Source organism: Vicugna pacos, chromosome 19, assembly GCF_048564905.1.
Source record: "Vicugna pacos chromosome 19, VicPac4, whole genome shotgun sequence".
Lineage (NCBI taxonomy): Eukaryota > Metazoa > Chordata > Mammalia > Artiodactyla > Camelidae > Vicugna > Vicugna pacos.
This window is the reverse complement of record NC_133005.1, coordinates 5,823,196-5,841,218: the sequence shown is the minus strand read 5'-3', so window position 1 is coordinate 5,841,218 and position 18,023 is coordinate 5,823,196. Positions and strand designations below refer to the sequence as shown.

Below are 18,023 nucleotides of genomic sequence, written 5' to 3'. Positions count from 1 at the left end.
CCTCTGCACAGCTGTCCTTGGTGTCAAAAACCACAGTGCAAACGCCTAAAAAGAGAGCTTCTCAACATGTGTATTGCCAAAGACCTTTCAATTCACCAAGAGTGTATTTCTAAATCACTGTAAAAGTAAACATTTCCCAAAACATGGAATGTGCTTATCTATTTGAAGGTGAAAAGGCAGAGAAATAATCCAGTGGTTTTATTTATTTTCAACAAACACATTTAAGAAATGTCTTTGACCTCAAAGGACACCCACGGTTTAGCCATGGAGTCCTTGCTCTGCGGCCTTAACTCTGAAATAGTCTGTGGGGTGCTTATCACTATATTTTTCAAGCAGGAACATAACCTCTTTTCCAGATGTGACCCGGTCCCTTGGGAAATGCACTGCGTGCAGCGCACATGTGCCTATGGAGTCGCGAGGGGAGAGGCATGGGGTCCAGAAGCAGAACCACCCCAGCAGAGGGGGGACGCGGCTGCTGGGATTTTCAGCAACAGTTGCTAACACCAGTTTAGAAGTCAAGACCCGCTCGCTCCACCTCGGGAGGGCCCTGGATCCTCCCTACCTGCTTCATCCAAAGGCCCTACGGCAGCCACCTCTGCACAGCCACAGGCTCCATCCTAAGAAGCAAGAATGGAGAAAAGGAGGAAGGAAGAAGGGCAGTGACTGTCCCTCTTCTATCAGTAGGAACCGTGTATTATCATGCGTATTAACGGGATCTCAAAAAGGAGTGCATGCCAATATCAACGTGTATAACACACTTGGTCCTGAAACTCGACCCTTGCCTGCCCCCTGAAGCAATCACACAAGAGGGGCGTGGGCTCCACGTGGTGTTCACTTGATGGACTCAGAGGCAGAGGAGCAGACACAGGATCTGGTCTCTGAGTCACAGTCGCCCACTCTCTCTGCGCCTCCATTTCACCATCTACAGAAATGGGCGGGGCGTTTTCCAAACCTCATCCACGTGGCAGGAACCCAGCTGTGAACAAGGCACGGTCCCGCCCTGTGGGACAAGCAAACTGGTAATTGCAGCAGGATTAGACAGTTACTGAGTGAAAAAAGAAATGTGCACATCGCTATATAAATGCCGTAAATTTTACTAAGGAAAAAGAGCAGTCAAAACTGCCCAGGTACGCTGTTAACCAAGCGATGGAGACCTAACTGTGACCTCCCAATGCCTTTTCCACCAGCACCTCCCGCTAGGACGCACAGTCAGACATCGCGGGCTTTCACTGATCGCCAGCACCGGGCCAGGGCCAGCAGCACCGGGCACCTTTGACAAAGTGTCTGTAACTTCTAAGACCCTTAGTTTTGTGGCTGGAGAACAGGTTCTTGACTCGTGCAGGAAAGAATTCAAGAGCAAGGCATGGTAAAGTGAGAGCCAGTTTATTTAGAGAGACACACTGCGTGGACAGGGTGTGGCCCATCTCACTCAGAAGGGAGAGCGGCTTAGGAGATGCACACTCCAGAGGCAGAGTGTGGACCATCTCAGAAGGCAAGAAAGAGAGCCACCACAAGGCACAGAGTTGTTAGTTTTCATGGGCTCGGTAATTTCATAGGCTAATGAGTAGGAGGATTATTCCAATTACTTTGGAGAAGGGGTGGGGATTCCTAGGAATCGGGCCCCCACCCTCTTTATGACCTTTTACCGTCAGCCTGGGAACTGTCACGGTGCCACGGGGTGAGCCAAGAGGCTCCAGGCCTACTGGAAGCAAAAGCTTCCACCATCCTGGTTCTAACCAGTTGGTCCTGCCCTCAAACCTGGGTCATTCCTTCAGTGGTTTGCCCTGCCCCCTTCCCTCCTGTCTCAGTTTTTCTCAACTGCATTAGGTTTTTTCTTTTTTTACTGGAGTATAGTTGACAATGTTGTTAGTTTCTGGTGTAGAGCACAGACGTTCAGTTATGCAGATGAACATGCTCCTTTTCATTATAAGCTGTTACAAGGTATTGAATACGGTTCCCTGCACTGTACAGTAGAACCTTATTGTCCATTTTATATACAGTAGTATTTGCAAAGTTTTAAACAAAGATTTGGTTTCTCTACTCTAGGTGGACCATATCTAAAGTCAGCAAACATTACCTTAACTTTCTGTTTCTCTGTGCCAGCTTTCTAAGTGGGTTAAGACTGTAACTGATGGTCTGGTTATTACATCGGCATTTTAAGACTAGAAAGTTCTCTATTTCTAAGAATAAATGATTGTGAAATTGATTGCTAATGAAAAGTTGCTTGAAGCTTAGGCTCATAAATCCTTCAAAGAAAAAAACTACTGCCTTTGATAACTGAACTGGGTTTATGAATTCTGTAGAGACCAGTTATCCAGGAGAGACTGGATCTTACAATATTACATGGGCCCCTAGATCCAGGACAGCCCTTTACACACCAGCACATGCACGGGACCTCAAGAAGTGGTTCTGGGTGGTACACAAGAGCCACTGCCCCGTTCAGGGCCAGACAGTGAAGAATAACCGAAGAGGACATTACTGTTCATTATTTGCACGTTGTCAGAGTCTCACACTGTCGCCTGTGGCCACAGTTCACTTCAATCTCACCTGACTGCACAGTAACTAAAAATTAACAGGTGTAGAGAAATGAACACCTGCAGAAATGAATTACAAAGAATAAGCCAGGGATTCGAAGACATCTGAGCAAAAGCATAGAAAAAAATCAAAAGAGTATGTGTTTCCATCAAATCACTGCTGCAACGTAATTTGTAGACACTACTTTTTGAAGTCAATTTGATGAGAAACATTGAATTCTCAGGATACAGTATGAAAGGTTCCTGACATTCTCCTCAACTATGTTTCTGCTGAGCAGGAAGGAAAACTAACATAAATGTCTCCTGAATTTATTTTTTATTTAAAAGTAGCTATGTTTGAATATCTTGAGTTTTACGGTAGACGAGTAAATGTGTACTGTGTCATATTATATCCTATTACTTATGAGAGCTTTTAAATTTCTATGAAATTATTTATTTGGGAATCAGTCAGTTTCTCGGTATGTGGCAAAGAGGATTCTTAGACCTGGAAGGGGAAGCTGATGACATGTCGCAGTTGGAAGGAAACAGGAAAGTCTGTATGTTTGGAAGCACATCTTGCAGTGGATCTTGATAAAGTCATAGGACACGTCAAGGAATTTTAAATGCACCATGGAGTGGTTCTATTCAGAAATAAAAGGTCAGGGAAAAGTGAGTAATTAGCAACCTGGATTACATTTCTACACATAAGAAATACCATCCTTTAAAATAAGATACAAAGAAATATTTTTCTGGTAACTTTGAGTGAAACAATGTACTGTGTCAACAAATACACTGTTTTTCCATTGATGGGGAAACACTACACTTGGGACCTCAGCCAAAAGAAGCAGACAGAACACAGGCTACGTTTTGAATGTGCAGATTAGCATCTTCTCTTAGGCAGGCTGTCTCCTTCAAAAGGAGCAAATTAAGGAAACTAATAGGAAGTAGCATTAACAGCCACTCCGACTGCTGTCGGCACTGCAGAGGGCGCGGGATGGACCAATTCTACAGGGAGCCGTCAGCATTTCCTCCTAAACGCTCTAATTACGTGCCAGATGGCTGAATTCAGTATATGCTTTAACTATGACAAGGTCAGACCTCAGGACTGCCATCTGATCTCCCAAACATCCAAGCTTTACTTCTAAAATACAGGCAAACCTGGGCTTTTATCAGATTTAACAAAATTAGTTAATTCTCCTTCCTCTGCTCCAGCAAAGCCCATATTTCTAAGTCCTTCTTTTTCAACCACACGTGCCACAGGATAGTTCTGATTAGAGCTATTTATGCATCAAATACCCACTGTAACCCAGCAGTTTGAAAATGGGGGTCTAGGGCAGAGATGGCGAGGATCTGTGACATTCTCAAATACCAGCCATGTCATGAGAAACTGGGCGTAGAGGTAACCTGTGTGGGCAGGTGCCACTTACAATCATGGCAAAGAACCCAGACATGCTTGTGTTCCTCTGCAGAAGGTGAGGCTCCCTGTGCAGAGAAGGGACGTGGGGCTAGTACCACACCACTTCTGAAGGCTTAGTCCAGACAACGGAACAGGATTTGCTAAGACACGTGGCACACCTGCCTGGTACCTATGGTACACCTGCCTGGTACCCACGGTACCATCCCTGTCAAGGTCAGGACTTTCAGCCTGACACGTGGAAACACTACTGTGTCTCATTTTAGAAGGTGAGTTTAGAAGACTCACATCAGGAAACAGAAATAGGAGCTTTCAATCAAAGGAGTATTTCTTTTATCTTGATCTGCATCTATATTTATACATCATTAAGGATAAATTACAAGTTGTGTTGGATCCAGATGCTTGTGGACTAACTTGAGTTTAGTGGTTTGGGGAAAAATTCCAATCTGTGATTCTTACTAGATTATTTCACCCATGTGGATCTGAATTGATCAACACTGTTTCAAGATTTGAAAATACTGAACATCTGGCAAATGTTTCAACTTGAAAGTATTAAAAATGTCCCCATCTTTCTCCAAAGAACATTAATGGTCATTGTCTCTGGATAACCCGTCATTCAATGGTCCGTTTAAGAAAAGACTAAAGAGCAGGTCTGGTATGACTGACTGAGAACATGATAGTAATTGCCAAGTGGCCCTTGTTATTAAATATGACGACAGACAGTTCAGGACCCCAGGACGGAAGGTCAGGTCTTCTCCCTCCTGGCCTGATGACGTCTCTGAGGACCCAGCAAAAGCACCGCTCACCTTCACCCACTGACTCCTGCTGAGCCCTGGTTTCGGCTCAAACTGTGCTGAATTCTAAGGTTCAGTAGAAACCAGAGTCGGGGTGGGGGACACGTGGGGACTCTCTATCAGGTTTCTGTAGAGCACACATTCCAACTGAAGGAGCAACTCTGAGCACATGAGGTCATCAGTACCACACTGACATAACGGTTATATCCACGCTTTTCTCCTACAGGAGCCAAAACGCAGAAAGTAAAAAGGAGACAGATGGCATACAAGAGACAATGGAATTGCAAAGAAACTTGTAAGGCAATTAATTCCTAAAAAAAGAAGAAAGAAAAAAAGAAAAAGAGAAAAAAAATCTCATAAAAAGAAAAATAATCTTTAATGTCTAGAAATTCCAAGAAAAAAGCTTACAAGTCAGAAAAAAATCAACAATTCTTCCAATTATTCATTCCTATGGGAAAAAAAAAACGTATACAGGCAATGTTGAGAATAACCGTGACTGGGAGGCAACACTGTGGGAAGAACGCGTGGTCTCGGGTAAGGTCTGGGCTTGCGTTCCAATTCTCAATCGAGCCATCCTTTCAGATATGAACTGGAGCAGGATGACAATCTCCCAGCCCAGGAGAACCGCTGTGGGGCTCCAAAGGAACAACACGCGGGAAAGAACTGGGCAACGTAAGCCACAATATAAAGGGTGACTAGGGTGTTACCACCGTAATCCACTGCGTCTTCAGCAACAGAAGACTTTAACAAGACAGTAGAATAAAAAACTTGAGTAGTGACTTACAACAGACTCTCTCTCCTTTACACCAACTGGGTTATTCAGTTCCATTCCTTATCAAGGAGGTTTTTAAAAATTACAAGGGTGCATCTTTAACAAGAGATTGGACGGTGGAGGTTTGGAAACTGGGTTTTGTAAGAACCAGCAGGGGGACTGAAAAGCCTTGGAGGTCAAGAAAAAAAATCAGAAGAGGTGTGAGAGAGAGAGAGAACTGTCTTCTTGGAAGGGTTGTGGCATAACACCACTGTGGAACAGACTTGTTCTGTTCTGTGACAGGGACAGACGGACAGCAGATGGAGACCATGATCAGGAAGGTTCTGGGAAGAACGGTCTAACAGTGAGAGCAGGTCCCAGGGAATAAGCTGCTTCAGAGACAGACAATGTCAGCCCATGGAGGTGTCAAGCAAAGACGGAAAGCAAGCTCAGCTAGTCACTAGTGCCTAGATACCTCCATTAAAGAGAGGTCCTACAAGTTTTACCCGAATGTTATCATCAGCGGACTCTGGGGACCCTGATACAGCTCATCCATGGTCCCAGTTCTCTCTCCCAGCAGCAGGAAGAGGGGGAAGAGCAGCAGATACCCTCGCCATGGCTTCTCGGTGAATGGATTGCACACTTCCTTGCCCCTTGACTTTGGACTTGGAGGTGTGACTTGTGCTGGCCAATGGGATGTTAGCAGACATGACACAAGGTTGCCTTTTTGTGCTTCTGTCAGCAACATCATGACCACTGCCCCTTCTGCACAGGCCCCAAAATGAGACATGTGGTGCAGAGCAACCCTCGCTGAGCTGGAGGTGACCCCAGCCCACGCCAGAGCTGCCTCAATTGACTTACAAACCATTAGTGAGAAAGGAAAGCTTTTTCTTTTGTACGTCACTAAAATTTTGAGGGTTGTTTGACAGCTGGCAATAGCTGACTGATACAACACATCTATCACAAAAGATACGTTAAAAAATGAAGCAGTGCTGTCTAACTGTGTTACTATATTAACAAAGGACCCTGTTAGAAACTGGTCTATCCAACCATCTGCTTGACCATCAGAGAAGCACTAATAAAACTGCTCTGATCTACTTATCATTCAAAACTTCAAACCATCTAGGAAAAAGAATGTAAATAAAAATTACTATAATTACTACTGCCGGAAGACATAAGCATTCTCTCCAAAGGATGTGCACACATTTTTTTCTTACGTAATGAGAACGGGGAGACAAACTGTTTTGAAATGTTTTTCAACAAAGACTAAATAAATTCACCCTGCCAACCGCAAGTCTGCAAAACAGGCAGCTGTGCGCAAAATGGATTTTAATCAAATCAGATGAAATCACTGTTTCAAAAGTACTCAAAGAGGTATTGTCTGGACGGCACTAATAAGCCCCACGACGTAAATGTTTATGCCAAAATCACAACAATGCTAACTGCCATTTTAATAAAGTATGCATGGACCTGTTTTTTTGTTTTCTGGTGCAGGAACTCATTACAACGGAGGAGATGGTCCTCAGGCTGGATGGCGAGGCTCCCGGCTCGGACCTCCCAGAGACGAGCCAGTGAGCCAGAGCGGGGCCCTAGGATGGGAGTCACGAGGATAATGGCACAAACGCTACTCCCCCAGCTTCTCCAGGCATCACGGCAACCCTAACCCTCACTTCACGGACGGGAAATCAAAGTCTCATGCCGGGAACTGTATTTGCTCTCAAGGTGGGAGGAGTGACATGTAAAATGCAAATTTCCGGAGGCTGTGTCTACCATGTAGGGAGAACCGAACGTGCCGCTCGCCCTGGCCGACTTGGACCATTAAGCAGACTGAAGGAGGTACTGCCGGTAATGGGATCTGCACGCAAGCTCATCCCTGCTACACGTCCCATCGATGGACAACATTAAAGACTGTGATTTATAACATAGCAGAATTACCGTTCTCACCTATGAGGACAAGCCTGTCTGTCTAATACGTACGTACCTCTCTACTAAAGCTGTGTGCTGCTGAGGTGTTGTTTCCTCTCCAACCACAGCATCCCTCTGCCGGCATCTCCGACTCCACTCTCTCTGCCCTTCATGGCCACTCACTGTTCTTCTTATCAAGAACAGGTGAGAAAATACACAACGAGACCATTTAAACTAGGGAACATGCTACTGGTATTACAAGACTATCATGGTTCACTTTGGAAATTTCTTCCGTGGTAGAACACCTACCAGCCAAGACTGGGAAAGGGTAACTCATTTTAGTGATGTCCTTATCACAGACTCAAAAGCCTTCACATATAAGGCAATAGGGTGTGTGTGGGGGTGTGTGTGGGTGGGTGGGTGTGTAGGTGTGTGCACTGTGGAAGAGTTAAAACATCTGAATTCTATTTCCTCCAAAAGACAAACAGCCTCACTTGGTCACCGCCAGCCAGCGTTAAGTGGACCCTGCCATACTCTGCAGGGTCCTGCCTCTCCCCGCTTGCTTCCCCAGGACCTGGGAGAGGAAGACAAATGCAGAAAACATAGACCAAGTAAAGCACCTCTCGGTCACCTCTGCTGGGGAAGAGGAGACATGTGCACTCTGGCCAGTGGGAGCCGGTCAGTTTCTGGAAGGATTAGCCCTGACATCGGCCCTGTCGTGGAGGAGGGATGGGGGCTACAATATGTACGGTGCACATTACCCAGAGACCTGGTCAGAGCAGAGAGTGACCCCTGCAGGCCAGGCTAAAACGGCCGAGCAGCTCCACTGCAGACGGCACTCCACCAGTGGTGACCGCGGGCTCAGTGGGACGCGGCCGCAGGCAAGGAGCATGGGGGGGCGGGGGCGAGGTGGGCACCCCTCCTCCTGAGACTGTGGAAGCCCGAGGACCAGGAGAGCACGGGCAGGGCAGCCCAGGTCGGGTGAACGAGCACTCAAAGACGTGTACGCCGATGCCTCAGAGGAACGTGAACAGAGGTGGTCTGTAAGAGGGAGAGGGTCAGCCAGAGGAGGGAGAGGCCGAGAGCCCAGTCTGAGGCCTCCCGCAGAGCAGGAGGGCGACACCTGAGAGGTGCCTGCCGAGGCCTAAGGCCGCCCTGGGCGGGGACGCGTCTCGAGGTGAGGCCAGCAGCACACCACGGTCAGAGGCTGGGAGCGGGGGGAGCTGAGGGGCAGCTGGGACGGTGGCCGGGGAAGCGCCGAGGCTCCGAGGTGGCCTCTGTCTGCTAAGACAGCAACGGCGACCGAGCAGGAGGGCAGCGCACACCAACGCTGAGAGGGGCCGGGCACGTGGCGGCAGGTGGCCCGGGGGAAGGGGCGTCAAAGCTAAGCCAACAAGGAAAGAGCCGAAATCACACACAATGGAAAGGAACAGTCCAGAGATGGAAAGGAGGAAGGAAAAGTGATGACCTGAGGGTGACGACCCCGCAGGGGTCCCACATGTCGTGGGTGGGAGGGCGTCTGCAAGCCCCAGGGCCTCTGGGGAAACCGGACGCGTCACTGCTGCTCTGCCACAGAGCCGTCCCGACCACGGCCTGCGCGGGGGGTGTCGCGAAGGCCCCTGCCAGACCCGGCCCCTTCTCAGGCAGCACAGATCCGCCAGCCAGGGCCAGCAGAAGCAGACGGACTCCGAGGCCGAAGACCACACGTCGACATGAAGCTGACACAGTCAGAGCTGCTCTCCTCAGCGCACAAGGCTGGGGTCCAGGAGTGAAGCGGGCGGCGAGAGAGGAACTGCACCCACGCTCTGCGATCACCTCTTTTATTTTACTGTTGCTACTTTAAATATTTACATTTTCAGTTTATAGAGGTCTGCATTTTTCCAGTTTCAAGTCAGCTAGCTACACGGAGAAGCTACCCCTTGTCCTGGACTGTTTTCATCATGTTTACTTTTATGAACAATTTCGAAAGACATGCAGCCCATTCTTACACGCCTGCGCCCTAGAGCCTTGTCAAGTGTGAGATCAGCCACAGAGCCTCATCGTGAGAGTTGAGGGTCAGTTTCCAGACCTCAGGGGCCACACTCCGACCACCCTCCGGACACAAGGTGCTGGAGGACATCTGGACGTGCTGGGCTCCTCGAGGGGGCTCCGCAGGACCGCGTCTTGAATCTGCCGCAAGTCGGAGTTTTTGCAAGAAGACAAGTTCCACCGTTGGTGGTGTTTTGGTCTCCGGAACGACAACACACCTGAACTCACTTAGAGCCCGGCACCGGGTCACATCGAATCGCGGCCCTGGAGGCGGCGTGCTGAGCGCGCGGGTGTGGGGGTAGAACACGCGGTCCTCCCTCACCAGGGCAACGTGGGTGTTCAGAAGGACTAGCGACTGGCAGTGGCCTTGGCCGGCGTCACCCTCGACTCTGACCGTCGTGTAGAGCAACAGCTGAACCTCTGCCAGGGAGGGGGCGCTGCCTTCCAGATTTCTGTGAAGAAAGTAAATCAGGTCCACCGAAGTATTCTGGAATTTGGATGACCACCGAACGCCGCTGGCCAAGACTAAATCAGGGACGTCTGCCCTCCAGTCGAGAGAGAGCTGGACCAGATCTTGTTGGAACAAAGGATGGAGAGTACAGGCAGTGGCCTCAGCCTCGGACGTCAGGACCCGCAGGAGGTCTCGGCATATCTGTTGACAGAGGTTTTTGTTGTAACTAAAGACGGTGAGCAGGAGACTCTCTGCACAGCCCAGGAGCCGAATGCTCTGCCCACCAAAGCCGACGTGAATCTCCTGCAGCCCAGAGAGCGGCAGAGCATGAAAAATGCCCACAGAGCCCGGGTGATGCCCGGACGGAACCAGCGCATACAGAGCTGAGCGGAGCAGGAGCAGACACGCCGGCCGAGGGGTGGGCTCCGCGCAGTTCGCCACCGCAAGCCAGTACACGCCTTGGACCTCATGAATGTCGCCTACAAGTTCTGGCAGGGAGGCAGCTATGAGCTCCAAGAAGTCTTTTAAAGGGCACTCTTGAAGTTTCAGCATCTGGTCTGGGAATCGCACGAGGGTCTGCTTAAACACAGAGCCCCTTCCAGCATCTCCACGTTCGAGGCAGCAAACGGAGCCTGGCGAGGAGTCTGGCAACATGGCAGCTGTGGGGGCAGGAGGCAGGGCTGGTGCTCTGTAAGGCACTGTGCTCCCTGCCGGCCCAACAGCCCCCGCCTCTCCGCTGCTGCCGCCACCCTGAGCTGCTTCGGGAGGAGAGTGAGCTTCAGATGATGCCCCACGTGACTCCAGGAGCGTGTCCAGGGGTAGGAGTTTCAGGATCGGCAGCCTGCTAACAAATGCTGCTACGTGGGTGGTGAGGCTGCTGGGGTCACAAAGGCTCCCCGCTTGCCTGGCGTGGCTGATCACCCTCGTGCCCGCCTGCCACAGGTGACTGCTGGTGTCTTTATAAAGGTCTGAGAACCGGTGGTAAAAATACCCCAGCCCACTGTTTCCCTCTGTCCTGAGGGTCCTCGGTGACCCGGGAGAGCGGACTGCTGCAGCTGCTGGCTCTTCCTTGCCTTCCTGCTCCCGACAGAGCTTCGCAGCTGCTGCCCTTGGAGGAATGCTGTCGCCAGAAGCGCTTTCAGAGACGACGAGGCAGAGGAGCCGATGCTGCCAGGTCTGCTGGCCCTCGCTCCCTACGGACACTTCCCGGAACGTGCGCTGCAGCAAAGTCCAGCTGGACGTGATCTCTGGGCTGTGCTCACCTCTGTGAGTCGTCAGCTCACAGACGTTTTCGGACTTACCCTGAGAATGTTCTGTGACGCTGGTGCTGCTTTCATTAAGAAAAGAGAGTTTAGGTAGATCAGAATGTTGTGGTTGAAAACCACCCGGATCACACTCAGGACAACTGTATTCGCAGTCGCTGTTGTGCAACGGCTCGTGTGCTGCAGGCTGAGACCCACGCGGGTGGGTTCCCCCACCTGGCGCCCAGGAAGGGGAGGTGGGGCCGGAGATGCTCTGGGTTGCGGGACGGCTCTGGCGGTGGTTCTGGTCCACCTCCCTCCTCTCCTCTCGGCCAGGAGCATCCAAGACATCTTCGGGCAGTAACGGGGCAAGAGAGCTTTTCTGTCAAAAACAGGTGAAATGAGGGGCGGCACCTTTCACGATTCTTTTGCACGTGAAGATTCCTGCAGTGATTGGTTTCATCGTGTGGATTAATGCAGAGGTTAAATCGAAAGCCTAAGCCATTCATGTTGATTGATCCATGATTTAGGAACAGAGAATCTGATTCACACATAGAGCATCAATTTCTGTAATTACGTCTCTTACAAATCGCCAGATATTTTGGTAGAAATAGGTTGGATAGGATTGGTCCACAGTATCCATTTCTTGGTCTAATATTTCACTTACTCAAAAATAAAATCTTAAAGAGTTTTGATTCAATCTTCAAAGTCAAATTTAGCTCTGAAAATTAGTCCCTGACCATCTGTGCAAAATGGAAGCATAATCAGGGCACACTTAACGCAAAACAGAAACTGACACGCATTCCAAGCCCAGTCATGTTTGTCTCGCCTCCCAGTTTGTTTCACGGGAATCTCACTATATCTGCCCTGGTGAGACGGCCATCACGGTGTCTACAAACCAGCACCAGGAAAGGGCCCCCGCCGGCCTGCGGCAGGCCAGGCGCGCGGACGCGGGGTTCCGCTCTACACAAGTTTATGGGCTGAGGAGGCAGATGTCCAGGGAAGACGGCGTCACTCCTGGGTGGCTGGGTCGCGCGCGTGGTGGCGGCCACTCGGGCAGGCCTCCCGTGGAACGCCCACCCCTCCACTGCTCACCCTGTTCAGTGATGTAAGACTCCTATCGTCTCGTGGATTTGCTTTTTTTCTTTTTTAATTTAGGAGTGTATGGGAAGGACAAGCCCCTCAGCGCAGGAGAACAGAAGTAAGGCCCTACAAATCGTACGCCCAAACAAACCCTGGCTTGACAGTCCTCCAGAGAAACGAGCTAATCAACCGAGAGTGTTTCCTCCGTACCACTGCCAGCGCGTAGTCTGTGAAGCAAGCAGCGCTTCTCAAACACCGGGAAGCACTCGGCTTCAGTTCCAAACCCCCTGTCTGATCCTGATTACGTAATTCTGCCTTTTAAACGCAGACCAAGGGAAAGGATACTGTTACAAATGAAAAACTGGGCAAAGGGCCTCCACCACAGCTCCACGCCGTTCAAATAAAGTCAGAGCAGTTTGCAGCCGGCAGGATTCCGTGTAATTTTAAGTCATATAATAGCTTGCCTTCCCTATTAGCCATTAATCTCACTGGGACTTCAAAATTCTAATTATGCAACTAAACATTAAGGAAATGTAATCACACAAGCATGCCGCAATTTAAGGCGACCCCATCAATCTGAAAAGTCCTTACCTACCTCATATTTTAGCTTACGTTGAATGGTGCCATTGTGAAGTTTCTCATTATCCTGAAAAGAAAATAAAAGCCCTCTATATTAAATTATACCCTGTTCACGGAGGAGGGAAGAGAACTGATTTGATTAGAAATATTTATGGGAGCAAAATTCTACAGAAACATACTTGTCATTCAACAAAGACAACCCTTCTAGAGAATTTCCATTGCCTAGGAAAACCTGACTGTATCGATCCATCTGCCTGTAAGAGGACTTAACCAATTATTTGAGGCTTAAAACTCTAAGAATAATATTAAAGGCAAGATTTCCTCAGGACACTTCTTAATGTGCCGGGTAGAAATGAAATGCATTTCGATAAAAACTAACTTGTCACAAGTATTTATCTCCTTGAAGGCAAAATTGTATTTCTACTTGGGATAATTTAACCAATAAATTAAATACTTAGGGAAATTGGCTGGATTGTTGGAGAAAAAAGACAGGTGTTACATGCAGAATTTTTATAAATCAAAACAAAGTAAATAATGCATTTTAGGAAGCTTCATACTCAGTTAAGATTTTCCCCTATAAGTTCAAATTTTTTAAATAAATACTCTTGAATTAACACCATTTGTAAACAATTCAGCTCCACCCAAGCAATACTTAATTCTTCTACAACATCCTACGTCTTAATTCCTCACTGAGAAACAGTCAGTAAAAGACCCACCGCTGGCTACTTATTGAAAGGTCATCTTGAAAACCAATGACCGTGTCGTCTGCTCCTTCACTCACCCTCCCCGTATCCGCAGGGGGACTGCTGCTGCCACCGGTCAGGCGATGCAGGTCCTGGAGACGTCTCTGGACTTCTTCCTCAATGTAAGCACTGATCCTGAAAACAGAGGACGTGGGGGTGCTCAACCTCTTCTAACCACACAGGGCATTTTGAGATCCTTCCTTTATTCTGCCCTTTATAACCGAGAACCTTCTTGTCCTAAATATCAAACGTAATGACAACTCAGGACGGCAAACATTTTCCACTTTCTAAGACATCCAGGGCCACGTGTTCACTGTCAGGGTTTTCCCCAAACAGGAGAGAACTGGACGGATGGCAGGATCTCGGGAATGGAAGGGAGACTAAGGGACCCCGTTCAAATCTCCTGGATTTCCTGAGCAGAGGAGCCCCTGCTGGAGGGGAGGGGAGAGTCACAGACGCCGGCTTCAGACGGCTGTGGTCTCAGGACCACACTTCACTCACCGAGCCTCAGTTTCCTGACACACAAAACAGTGATAGCTATTTCTCACAAGACACATTTCAGAGGATTAAAAAGGGAAACAAAAAGAAGTGCATGTACTCTCTACAAATCTTCACCACTGGACGGACAGTGTCTCACACTGCTCCTGCTCTGTCTGGTCACATGTCCGTGGCCGAGAGATGCCACATTTGAAAGGTCTCTACCTTCCAAAACTCCTGGCAACCACAAGCAGCTGACTTTCGAGGCAGTTGTCAATCGAACATCTGGTACCCCTTACAGTGCAGGGGCAAGTGTCTGAGTACAACCACCTGCCCGGGAGACCAGAGAACTCTGGTTCCGTCTTAAACCTTCCGAGTCGCTCAGACCTGCCCAAAGGCAAGGCTCACTCAGGTCTAGGCTCCCTGACCCCAGTCCTACAGACACTGAATTAGATGGATTATCTGAGATGAACTGTTCAGTATGTTTACATCTAGCACACTAGGGAAAACATCACAGCTATCACCCTATAAAATAGCTCTGTACTGTTGGCCATGGCTAAACGACCTTCTGATATGCTGGGTACAGAGACGAACGCTTCAGGTGAAACAGCCCGGAAGGATGGAGTTAGGGTAATAAAATGCAGTATTTACCTGTCACTATTTCAGTAAAGAAAACCATGTGTGAGTGCACCCGAGCGAAGGCCTCTTACAAATGAGTTATCTCCCCAGACAGACCTTTACTTAAATTTTAAACAAGCATCACAGAAGATGCAGACTTGGGTTTAGAGGACTACAGAGGCTCACGCCATGCTGAGCACATTCTGAGATCCAAATACCCATCTCCTAATGCCCAGGGCTCAGACCGCCCGATGTGAAATGTCCCTGTGACACAGATGGGGTCGAGGGATGTAAGAAGACTGATCAAGTCGATGTGCCCAAGGGCTCTAAGCACAGAGCAATTCACAGTGCCACTCAAGGCGACATCATCTTCCTACAGGGACATCAGATACATATTTACGCTAGCCAGGATCGTTCTGAGTCGACGGGGGCAGTACTTGTGACACCTCATCTGTTTGTAATCAATGACTTCTATAAGCTGCCACTGCAAGGTCCTTCTTCTTGGTATAATTCAATTAACTCTACTTCTCTGTTCCTCTCAGCCTGACCTGGCATCAGTCCTTTCTCGATGAGCTGGTTTCCCCGAACCTTTTAATTCTACCTTCTCACGACAACTACTTGCACCAGAATTCCTTGGATTTGGCTGGCCAGGTCTCAGGTTTGGGGCCCTTTAAATGACACCTCTGCCTCTCCCCACCCCGGGCCAGGCAGCAGCTGCTCAGGACAAAGTCTGTCTCAAGGACACATATTGCTTGTCGCCTTTGACATACAAACTGGTCGATATAAAGTACAGTGAGTCATTCAGTCACATCAGAAGCAGGCATGACATCAGTTTAGTGTCCAGTACCTGGCATCCATCAGAGGGACCAGGTGAGACTTGGCAGCACTGGACGGGAGGCTGGAGGAAGCAGGCTTTCCCTCGGAGGTCCCAGGATGCCCTTTCTGATCACCGTCAGCCTCGCAGACCTTCTGCTTCAGCTGCTGGATTTCCTGCTCTAACCTGCAGAGATGCAACTTCTGTGAATTCCTTCATTAACAGCATCTCCTGAGCACCTGCACTAGAAACCAGGGGAGACCCAGACACAAACAATGAAAGAGCTTCATCTGCTGGCAGAAAAGCTACCCCATATCTGTGAGACAAGGTATGGGATGTAACAGGCCACCAGAGGGGTTCAAGACAAGTTTAGGGCAAGTGCTCTGGTATCCAAAAGTTGGAGAGAGCTCTACCATCAAGGGCAAAGACATCCCCACTGTGCTCAGCAAAGCCTCAGAGGTAGACGTGCAGGATTCTGAGCCCCGACCCTGGCTTCACCAGAACAGCTGGTTGTTGACTGTGTATCAGATCCCACTAAACACTTCTGTTTGACCAAAGAGATCTTGGCTTTAAAGAATTTTTTAAAACCATCAATCTAGGAGAGCCTTCGTGGTCAAGACAGTTCAAAGTCGAGTCTTTGGACGCTGGTGGGAATTTGGACACTTGGAGACGATGGTGGAAGGTTCCCCAGGTGCAGAAGGCAATATGAACAAAGAAGCTAAGCCATGAAAACCAGCAATCTGCTTTGTCTGAGGCAGCAGGTGTGGAAAAGGGAAACGGTTCAGAAAGAACTAGGAAAGCAGGCTGAGTATCTGGAGAAATTAACATAAAGCATACATTGTGGAACCAAACATTTATTTCTAATGAAAATGATACATGTACTATGAGGGCAAGTGTGTGCAAGGCTGGTCTCCCACCGACTCAGGGAACACAAGACACACTGGGGGCGGCAGCCCACTCCCTTTCATGAAACCTGAGTCTCAGTTTCTTTACATATCAAATGAGAGGGCCAGTTAGTCTCTCCAAACTCCTTTGGCTTCAAAATTTCGAGATTCTAGCTTCAGATACTGACATAGCACGATGCCACCAGCTCTCTGGTGTCACCAGCAGTGATGCGACTGCTCTATTCCGAACGGTTCTTGGCTCTCAGAAATGAGGTCATGGGACCAACAGGGCAGGCGCCCCCAGGCTCTGGAGGAGGTGACGCCCAGCTTAACTCAGCCTTTCGTCTGATTAGCAAGTACTTACTGAGCAGCTGCTTGAAGAGCATGGAGTATTCTCAGAGGAGGAGGGAATAAGCATGGAGAGTCGTGTTAGGGGCCAGGCGGGCAAAAGACCAGGGAACAATGTTAACCCAGAGGTTCAGAGATGTAAGGAAAACGAGCCGGATGCAAGCAGGTGGTCACCAATGTTTTGATTAAGATGACGCCTACAGAGTTGTTCAAAGACATTCTCAGGGCTGGGCAGTGGGAAAGGCTCCAGTGGGGCCCTGAAGGCTAAGCAGGACTTAGACGGGGGGTTAAGGGACAGCAGGGCGTCCCGGCACACGTGAAGAGCCAGCCTGCCCGGCAGCAGCTCTGCGGTTAGCAGACGGGGGACAAAGTGGCCCCGAGCTGGATGGTCAGGAGACCTGGATTCGACACGCAACTCTGCCGCTTTCTAACTGCCTGACACTTGTCTCCGGTGGCTGTATAACCATTGAGGGAAAAGAAGAAAGCAAATGGGTTACATTTTGTTCATAAAGCAAGCTGACAAGGAAAGACAAGTTCAGTGCAGTAATCGTCCAGTTTGGCTCCACATGAATTGGAAATTTTGCAGCCGTGGATTTTGACAAGCGGTGAAGTCAGGGTGCATGGTGGGCCCTGCCGCAGCCGAGAGAACCAAGAAAGATAATAAGACACAAAACCCACACCCCGGAGAGCTGCAGGGCCTTAACAGCCAAAGCAAAGCACTCAGGATTTGTTGGCCTGAATCAGGGCTTAGCAAGGTTCATTCCATCAAAACACATGCAGCTCAGAGCCTCCTCTGCGTGGCTTCTGGAGGAGCGCCGACATCGCGAAATCACTTTGGTGCAAATCACCACGTGTATCCACTGTAACAGAGTATTAATAGACATGGCCAGGGAGCGAAACTGGTCGACAAAAGCTGGAGACATGGGGCTAAAAGCTCACGTTGCATTTTAACCTAGCACCTCAGGATACGAATTGAGGGCGTGCCCTCCGCCCCTCTAAATGTCCTGGGCCTGGAGCTTTGTCCAGCAATTTCATTTACATAATGTACCTACAATCATTTTCTTAAACCTCAGACCTATTTCTCTAAAGTCACAGCATTATGGTTTTTGATTGTCATCTGGTGCTGTCTTGCCCCAGGGAATTACCAGAGAGCATGGTAAACAGACTCCAGTTTAAGCAGATGTTTGAGAGGAGGTGGCTCTGACCTCTCCAGGCAGGACCATGATGGAGGCTGCAGCAACTCCTCATCAGCATGGACCCCAGGCTCCGCCAAGGTCAAGATGGGCTCCTAGACACGAGAAGACTGGGCTTCGGCTGCAGCCCCTTGGGAGGTACTGTGGGGGACAGCGTTCCAGGCTCCCAGACCTGGGCTTCACTTAA

The 18,023-nt window shown here is 49.1% G+C and overlaps 1 protein-coding gene across 11 annotated transcripts in view; it reads right to left on the bottom strand.

Moving 5' to 3' along the window:
• KIF16B (kinesin family member 16B) overlaps positions 1–18,023 on the bottom strand; it is a 257,261-nt gene that overhangs the window by 74,631 nt on the left and 164,607 nt on the right. For 10 of the 11 annotated variants that reach the window (XM_072943787.1, XM_072943791.1, XM_072943788.1 and 7 more), the window contains exons 20-22: positions 15,445–15,597; positions 13,541–13,637; positions 12,776–12,826 (exon numbers count right to left, since the gene is read on the bottom strand). In XM_072943787.1, the coding sequence (XP_072799888.1) occupies positions 12,776–12,826; positions 13,541–13,637; positions 15,445–15,597 (301 nt within the window). Of the gene's footprint in view, positions 1–9,307; positions 11,480–12,775; positions 12,827–13,540; positions 13,638–15,444; positions 15,598–18,023 lie in introns of those variants that run through there. The other variant, XM_072943797.1, reaches the window with a different exon arrangement.